At 33.7% G+C, this 9,616-nt stretch overlaps 1 protein-coding gene across 1 annotated transcript; it reads left to right on the plus strand.

The window, feature by feature from the left end:
• Positions 1 to 6,900: 6,900 nt before the first annotated feature.
• LOC120142813 (plastidic ATP/ADP-transporter-like) lies at positions 6,901 to 8,072 on the plus strand. Its single transcript, XM_039157307.1, has 3 exons — positions 6,901 to 7,043; positions 7,154 to 7,377; positions 7,624 to 8,072. Exons 1-3 carry the CDS (start codon positions 6,901 to 6,903, stop codon positions 8,070 to 8,072), a joined length of 816 nt encoding a protein of 271 aa, XP_039013238.1.
• The last annotated feature ends 1,544 nt before the right edge of the window (positions 8,073 to 9,616 follow it).

A 9,616-nucleotide genomic window follows, 5' to 3' on the forward strand; every position in this document is an offset into this window, starting at 1 on the left:
TGAAGGCTCAAAGCAAAGGTGAGATTTCTCATTAGCTGATTATTAGCTGAAATTTAAGTTTGGTTTTGATCATTAGATGATAATTAAGCTTAAGGAAAGCTTAAGTTATCTTATAATCAAAGGATAAAGGAGTTAGGAGAGATTAAAGGGTATGAGTTCTCGAATGAAATCTTGGAATAGAGCTCGTGAATAGAATTGGAAGTTAAATTTGACTTGTCATCAACCGAATTAAGACATATAAAGTGTTAGAATTAGATTTAGAGCATGTTACAAAACTGGTGTAATATTTGAATTACATATGAATGATAGGATTTTGAAGTTCAAGAGGTTACTATTGAGTATAAATGAGTTTAAACATGAGTATATGAACTAAGAATATGTGAAGGAATGAAATATGAAGTGTTGAGCTGAAAATGAAGTGATTTTCGCGCTCAAAATATGATTTCTGGGCAGAGTGTACCGGTACACATTCAATAGGTATCGATACACTCTTGAATAAAGAAAACATCAAATACAATAAGTATATCGATCCACAGTCTGTGTATCGATACACCCCCTTAAGATGAAACATCAAATGTAATTTGGGTACCGATACACAGGTAGTATATAGATACACTTGTCAAGGAATGTATCGATACACTCTTGAGTGTACTGATACCTTCCTTAAATAAGATATAAAAGTAGTCTTTCTTTTAGTTTAAGAGATGGAAGATTAGAATATACCAATTAGAATACTGATATGTATCAATGTATTATTATGTAGATATAGAACGTAATCCTGTTCCGGAATAATCAAAGAATTAGGATCAAGTCAAAGCAAGCAAGGCTAAGGTGAGTGCATATCCTAGATAGGAATGTATCGAGATAAGACTTGCGATGAGTTTATCTCTTATAGTTGAATTTATGATTTCATATTCCTGCACATTCATACATATATTGTATTAATGTTATAGTGATTTCATGCATATTTCATCCATTCTTTAACATGATATTATATGAATAAATGCCATTATAAGAGAATCAACCCAGGTATGTGAAATAATGGAAGTGATCATATGTGTGCATATGAAGTGACCTATATGTTTACATGGACAATGATAAAAGAGATATAAAAATGAGAAATGTATTTATATTTAAGCCCATGTTATTTAATATGAGAGTTGTAGCTATAATTTGCATGCCAAGAGTCGAGGGATTATCGGTGATCCTTCGGGACATAGTGGTCCTTCGGGACAAATATTCAGTGCCCCTAGTGGGAATTTATTCGAGTTGTGGTAACAGCATTCGTGCAAAACCTCAATGTACTCACGTACCTCCTATTCTCAATAATGGACGTGGGCATCCAAAAATAAATTTAAAGGAAAACTCTTATAAGACGTAAATGTTCATTCGTGCATATCATACTTATATATGTCATAGTGTAGTATTTACATATGTATTGAAATGTTATAATGGATTGATAGTAGTACATGTTCATGATATTATTATGTGTTCATTTCATGCCTCACTAAGTCTGTGACTTAGCGTGTAAGTGATTTACACGTAGGTACCAAGAAACAGAAAGATCAAAACAAGGAGTGGCAAGGACAGCTTCATTACTAGAAATCAAATCAGAAGTAATTAGCAAAGTATGTGTTTTATTGTATTTAGTGTGTTGGCATGTAAACAAATTGTTAATTACGAATGCTCTGAACGGTTTTTGTATTGTCTTGGTCAAACTTTTGTAAGTCAACAACTATTATGGTAAAGAAAGTTCAAAGTTTCCTTGATTTTCTTTAAGTTTCAAAGCAGAAAAGTCAATGTGACACATCGGACACGTATCCGGGTCGGGTACGGGTTGGGGGTATGACAGAACCGTCTTTTGAATGGGCCCGAAATTGGGCTACTACTTAAATAAAAACATTAGTCGCCATTGATCATTTATTTTTAAGGCAAATAGGTTGATCGAACACCTTAATTTCTTACCTGATCTGCATCTTACCAAAGATATGTCAGATTCTAGAGTCGGTTACAGTCAAAGAAGGATTAGCACGCTTGAACTGCCCTTTCGGTACTAATTAATTTCTAGTTGTCTTACTTAAGAAAATTGTAGTTTAAACTAAAAGGTAAAATATAATCCAAATTACTAACCTCCGATTGATTTGAACGAAACCCTTAAAAAGATAGAAATGTTAGATAAAAAAAGGGGGGAAAGGTAATAAAAATAAAGAAAATAAAAAAAAACAAATGAAATAAAGAAGATAAGATAAAGAAAGTAAAAAAAGATAGAGAAAAATAAAAAGATAAAAAAAGTAAATAAGATAAATAAAGATAAAGAAATAAAGATAAAAATAATAAATAAAATAGTATTTAAAATAATATATATATATATATATAAATAATTAATTAATTAATTAAAAATAAGAAGGACATAAAAATAAAGTAAAGATAAAGAAAATTAAAAATAAAAGAAAAAAGAAAAGTAAAAATATATATATAATAGAATGTAACATTAAATAATAATAACAAGAAACAAAAAAAAGTGAAAAAATAGTAAAAATATAAAATCAAGAATAATAATAATAAAAACATAAAAAGAAACAAATAATATATATAATAATAATAATTAAAGGGTTAATTTGAAAGAAAAATCAAAATTGAGGGCCAAATTAAAAGGACAATTGGCGTGAAAATCGAATTTTAGGGCAAAATAAAATATTTAAAGAACAGGAGGACCAAAATGGGAATTATCCCTTTGTTCCTCAGAAACATGCAGATCCCAGGCACTAGGTCGGGTCAACGCGCGGGTTAATGACCGGGTTGGCTAGTTGAATATAAATACCAAAATTAGGCCCCTTCTTTTCATTTTTCATTTCTAAAAAATGCAACTCCCCCCCCTTCCATTTTTCTCTCAAGTGTTCATCCAAATGATGAACTGCCACCGCCTGGGTTCATGATGAACCCAGAAACCCATCGACCGCCGTTGATCGACGCCGATAGTTGTTCGTCGGCGGGAAAAAATTTTTATTTTTTAAAAGATTTTCTATCCCCCAACTCAAAAATCAAAGTAATTTTGTTAAAAACAAGCCTAGAGAGGGCTAGATCTAAAAAAGATCGTTTGAATGTCCTCCCCTCCAGTCATCGACCAAACATTTTTTTGGGGTTTTTGTGTAAACAAACAACGAAAACAACCTCAACGAGGCCACATGCATGTACAAAACCGAAAAGGTGAGAGCTTTTTACCTTTATTCCTTTCGAAATATTGCAAAAAAATGCTTTGATTGCTCTGCGTTTTTGTATGATTTCTCTCGTATTTCTCTCATATTTCTCTCTTGTATTTCATGTTTTCTAGTGTTCGATTTACAAGCTTATTTATAGTCTAAAGTTTACTATTTTTAGTTTTGATTTTCCTAGAGTTGTATTCGAACTAAAAGATTATTTGCTTGTTGTTTGTTGCTTTTGGTTTCGTGTGCTCTCCTTGTGTCGGACGATTTGGGGTTGATTGAGAGGTGCGATGGCTATTGGGTGAGAGGGATGTGATGTTGGAATGAAAGATTCAAAACCCTAACCGGTTCGGGTCACTCTAGTGGACCGGTTCGGGTTGCAGCTCCAGTGGACTCGGTTTGCCTCGGGCTGCATGTTCCTTGGGCCAACTGGGTTTTGGCAGCTTTGTAATAGCTTGTTGTTTGTACTGTTGAATCTGTAAAAAAAATGAAAATAATAAGATAAGTATAATATATGTTAATAATAAAAATGAAATATTAATATACTAAATCGGACGGAAATTGGTGTCCACACAAATAACTAGAACATTTTTAACAATAGTCGGCGAAGGGGGCAGAGAATACATTGTTTATCATCACCGTCTCTTTATTCTTTTGATTGCCACGAAAAATCAATGTTCGCCCGGTCGTCGTCCATCCACCTTCCCGCTACGACTACCTATAGAAGCAGCGGCGGCAGCGTGAGAGCATCTCGTGTTGCATCGAGAGATGCATTGTAATATCAACCGCGGTGGCAAATCACAACCGGAAACGCAACTATAGTAGCATGCCAGAACCAATACTGCACTTGTCGGACCTAAGACAAACAGTAGCACCAGCAACAGCAACGTGATTACAACCTTACCTTTGCCTCGGATCACCTACATACGTCTATGATCTTCATACTGCTACAAATTTTAATTGTTCAGATAAACTAGAGTTCACACGTGTGTGACAAATTATCATAAAAGTTTGGGTAAATTACACATTTAGTACCTAAATGATCTGTTTTGATCCATTTTAGTATCTAAACTTTTAATTTTTCAAAATCATACCTAACGATTATTTTTTGTTTCATTTTAGCACCTCACCGAACATCACTACATTTTTGGATAGGTAAATTACATCATGCATCACTCAACTATCTTCTCACTCATATTGTACTAAAGTTTAAAAATTTTCAATTTAAGTACTCAACTTTCAAATTGTTCATATTTCAATCACTCTAATTGATTTTATTAATAATTTTTGTGACATGAAATTTTTTTATTATCTTATTAATATATAATTAAAAATTATTTTTTGAAAGCTAGAGTGATTAAATTATGTGCAATTTGAAAGTTTAAGTAATTAAATTAAAAAAATTAAACTTTAGTTACTAAAATAAGAGTTAGAAGATACTTAAGTCATAAATGATTCAACTTACTTATAAAAATGTGCCACGTGCAAATCACCTGTTAAGTTTCTAACGGTGAGGTATTAAAACGAAACAAAAATTAAACGTTAGATATGATTTTGAAAAATTTGAAAAGTTTAGTTGCTAAAATAAATAAAAATTGATAGTTTAAATACTAAATGAGTAATTTACCGTAAAATTTTTTACTAGTCGTCTTCCTAAAATTTTCGTAAATAAATGCATTGGCCATGCACATACTAATCAGTACCAAGTCGTTGCAGAGAAAGATTCCACTATTGAAAATTGACAGATACCCATCATTGTTGACCCTCGAGGAAAGGGTGAGAGCCTTTTACTATTTTCTTCTCAATCAAACAGCTCTATACCTGACAATTGTCATAAAAGTTTTTACTAAGTCGTCTTCTTATCATTTTCGTGGTCATGTGGTATTTGTTTCAAAATAAACGGATGGGGGACATGCACAAACCAATCAGTACTCAGCCTTCAAAAAAAATTAAATGTGGTGGAAAAGTCTTACAGATAATTGAATTTGAAACACGGCTCCAAAGAAATCAAATTCCTTCACGCTTCAGTGATTTACTGTTTTCTTCTCGATCAGAATGCTCATGTTTCTAGCGGTGCTTCTCAACTCTGCATGATTTTTCAAAGTCGTCTTTGTATCAGGTCATTGTCATGGGCCATGCACAAACCAATCAGTACCAGCTCGTTGCAGAGGAAGATTCCTCATTTATTTCCGATCTACTAAAACACAATTGAAAAATAACAAATTAGCCATTTTTTATACGTCTACAGGCAGATAAACTGCAATTTCTTTGTTAGGTATTCTGTATTCTCATCATTTTGGTGCAACCTTCGTTTCTCCCTTCTTTTTTACTCTCCCTTCGTCAAGATTGGTGAGAACAGCTAGAATGGGAGAATGAAGCCACTCGACACGTTCTCTCCCCTCTTTTCAGAGGTCATGAATTTTATGGATGAAATGCACGAACTTCAAAAGTTCAGGACTTGTTTATTGAAGTGAAACAATGTCAAATTCTTGAAAAAAAAATGAAGAAGGTTATCGTATTTGTTTTCTTCGATTCTTAGGTTATAGGATCGGCTAACCCGGTTTGGAATGTTATTCCTATTATTACGCAGTTCTGTTTTTCAGTTCCATTCCATGCCATTGTATTTTTTAATTGATCCTGCACCAGTTACCCTTCTTCCGATTTCGTGCATAGCTCAAATCGGATGTTCTCCGTGCTTATATCGCATATGCATGCGAGCATGGTTTTCAGAACCGGACCGGATAGCGAACCGGCCATGCTACCGGTTCACTGGTTCAACCGGTCCGACCGGTCAGAAGAACCGGACGACGTCATAATTATTTAAAAAATTAAATAAAAATACCAAAAATATTTAAAAAAATAATTTTTATATCACAAGTCATATTCAAAGCAAGTCATATATATAAATTAAAAACCAATAAAATCAAGTGAAACAAAATGATTCAAATTAACTACAACATAATATTTAAGGTAAAACATATTAAATAATAAATATAATTATATAACTATAATTAAAAATAAATTTGGGGCTAAAAAAATCATAACAAAATGATATTGTTTGTCTTAATTTTTTTAAAAAAAACAATCTCACATGGCTAAGAAACATAGAAGAGCATCACAACTAACTTCTATAAATAATAGAGGTAATTTGACATTCAAAATCATGGAGCCTTTTGGTGAGCATTGAGTGAACTATTCTTTCACTTCAATCAAGCTCGAAATTTAGGCTTCAATTGAGCTTCTAATTTTTTTTTTAGTTCAAGCCATTTTGAGTTCAAGTTTCAATATTATATTTCGAGTTCGAGTTGAACTTGATAATTTTTAACTTGTGAGTTTGAGTGGAGTTGAGCTTACTTTTAAAGTTTTCAAGTTCGAGTCGAGCTCAGCAATACTCGAGTTCGACTTGGCTCGTTTAACAAACGACGTTTGGTTTAATTTTTTTAAAAAAACAAAATTTCCGGTTTTTTTCGGTTTTTAGCCGGTCTGGTTAGAACGGTTCAGCGGTTCTGGCCGGTTCATTAGTAGCGGTTCTGGCCGGTTCATTAGTAGCGGTTCAACCGGTTTAGATTGAACCGGACTAGGCAACGGTTCCGGTTAAACCGGTTGAACCAGCCGGTCCGATCCGGTTTTCAAAACATAGCATGCGAGTGAACTTATATTGTCAATCCTTCTGCAGAGTAAACCTAAAATGGGAACAATGGAGAGCATGAAATTATTGATATCTTCACCTGATCACAATAGGGATCTTGCCACTTTGGTGGTTGCATACGGTATTAGCATCAACCTCGTCGAAGTTGCATGGAAATTGAAGCTCCATGCACAGATAAGATTCTATGTCAAGTGGAATAGATCTTCACAGACTTGTTAACTTATCGATTCTCCCTCGATATCGAAGTTTCCGAGTCTGAACGAATACTCCTCTTTCATGGGTGACTTCTCAACTGGCACAGGAATAGCAACATTCGTATGATGTTACTAAGTCAATTTATATTTGACAAATACGGATGGGGAGGTGCTGCAAGAATTACACCCACCGTCTTGCTTCTGACCGGAGTCGGTTTCTTTTCGTTGATTCTATTCAGTGATCCACTCGTACCAGCTCTAGCTAAATTCGGCATGACCCCTCTTCTTGCAGCTGTATACGTTGGTGCCATGCAGAACATTTTCAGCAAGGGTGCAAAGTACAGTTTATTTTATCCATGCAAATAAATGGCCTATATTCCTTTAGACGAGGAGACAAGGTTCGGAATCTTTACCCTAAACTCCGAATCTTTTTTCAAACTTATCGATCATTTATGAATAACTTACTCGATATATGTTATCTCTAGGTTAAAGGGAGGGCTGCCACTGATGTTGTAATCAATCCATTAGGGAAATCAGGGGGTGCTCTGATTCAGCAGTTTATGATCTTGACCTTTAGATCGCTTGCAAACTCTACCCCATACTTCGGAGGCATACTCTGATCATTGTTTTCGCATGGTTGTCGGCGGCCAAGTGGGTGACTTCTCAACTGGCACAGGAATAGCAACATTCGCTATGATGTTACTAAGTCAATTTATATTTGACAAATACGGATGGGGAGGTGCTGCAAGAATTACACCCACCGTCTTGCTTCTGACCGGAGTCGGTTTCTTTTCGTTGATTCTATTCAGTGATCCACTCGTACCAGCTCTAGCTAAATTCGGCATGACCCCTCTTCTTGCAGCTGTATACGTTGGTGCCATGCAGAACATTTTCAGCAAGGGTGCAAAGTACAGTTTATTTTATCCATGCAAAGAAATGGCCTATAGTCCTTTAGACGAGGAGACAAGGTTCGGAATCTTTACCCTAAACTCCGAATCTTTTTTCAAACTTATCGATCATTTATGAATAACTTACTCGATATATGTTATCTCTAGGTTAAAGGGAGGGCTGCCACTGATGTTGTAATCAATCCATTAGGGAAATCAGGGGGTGCTCTGATTCAGCAGTTTATGATCTTGACCTTTAGATCGCTTGCAAACTCTACCCCATACTTCGGAGGCATACTCTGATCATTGTTTTCGCATGGTTGTCGGCGGCCAAGTCGTTGGATATACAATTTACTCCTAACACAAAATATCCAACCATTATCCTAGAACTTATTATTCCAATTACACTACTAAATTTTAAACTCCTCACATTTCGATATTGACCGATTTGGGTATTACAAAATCAATCTCCAAAACATGCAAAATCATTCTAATATCAAAATGTAGACCATAAGAAATTTTTGAATATTTTCCCATAATTCTTTCATCTTGGCCGAAACTTACTAGTCAATTAAGGCTAATTGTTCATTCAAGTTCAAGCTTGAATTTAAGCCTCTAACAACAAATTCATCCAATTCCAATCATCCTTACATCAAATTCAATCCAAATTCAACCAATATAAAAAACCTTAGATGTGGTTGAATTTAATATAGACAATTCTACTTGATTTTGATCATCATACATGCTTAGAAATCAATCTACAACCTCAATAACATAAAAAGCATCATTCAATTATTAAAAATTCAACATCCACTTCATAAAACGTAATCACAAAAATCAATCATTCAAGTATGTTTTCCATGAACTATTTATATCAAATGATAGAGAATTTGATGTAGATTAATTCTATATCTAATAGCTTAATCTAAAAATCGATCGAATAAGCCTAAAAATCAATTTAAAAATCTTACCCCTTTAGCCATGGAGGTTCACGGAAGCATTGAAGAAGAAAGGCTGCTAACTTTCATGATTTCTATACAATTTTATCTAATACACATGTCTTTTTATAAATTAAATGAATTTAAAACTCATTTAATAGGAAATTCAACTTTATCCTTTAAAATTTGATAATTTCAACCATGCACTAAAATATCTTCTAATTTAATATTCAAAGTCAAAGATTCACTTTCCACCTTTGCCGTTTGAATTCACTAAAATTCTCACTGTTCGGCAAAGTCTGAAAATCAACTTCAATTCCACTGATCCATGCTAAATTTCACTGATCTAGAATATGGAAATAATATTTCCAACCTTTATCTAACATCCTTCAAATTTTCTTTAAATTTTGTTTGGATCTGGTTATCTGATTTTTATATAGAATTTTATCACTTTATAGCTTTTAATACAAATCACGTATCGAAAATTCTGATTCCCACGAAAATTTATATTTTAGGACAAACTGTTCATTTCCGGGCTAAAATATATAACTTTTCAAAATTATATTTTTAGTCCCTAAACTTTTACAAAGTTTTACTTTAGCTACTAAACTTACATATTAGTTCCTTAAAGAAAATTTGTTCTTGAATTTTCCCTACATATGTACATACCTGAAGTTTTTCATGTCTTTTTTTGGTTCCCAAGTCCCCTCCTCAACTTTATGATGTTGTCAAAGAACTTTTCCCA

Source organism: Hibiscus syriacus, unplaced genomic scaffold, assembly GCF_006381635.1.
Source record: "Hibiscus syriacus cultivar Baekdansim isolate YM2019G1 unplaced genomic scaffold, ASM638163v2 tig00110831_pilon, whole genome shotgun sequence".
In the NCBI taxonomy this organism is placed as follows: domain Eukaryota; kingdom Viridiplantae; phylum Streptophyta; class Magnoliopsida; order Malvales; family Malvaceae; genus Hibiscus; species Hibiscus syriacus.

Excerpts from the sequence above, each read along its gene's own strand:
- LOC120142813 (XM_039157307.1), top strand. The coding sequence starts at position 6,901 with ATGGAGAGCATGAAATTATTGATATCTTCACCTGATCACAATAGGGAT. Across the intron at positions 7,044-7,153 it reads CAGATAAGATTCTATGTCAA|GAATAGCAACATTCGTATGA; the intron begins GTGGAATAGATC and ends CAACTGGCACAG. Across the intron at positions 7,378-7,623 it reads GCAGAACATTTTCAGCAAGG|ATCGCTTGCAAACTCTACCC; the intron begins GTGCAAAGTACA and ends CTTGACCTTTAG.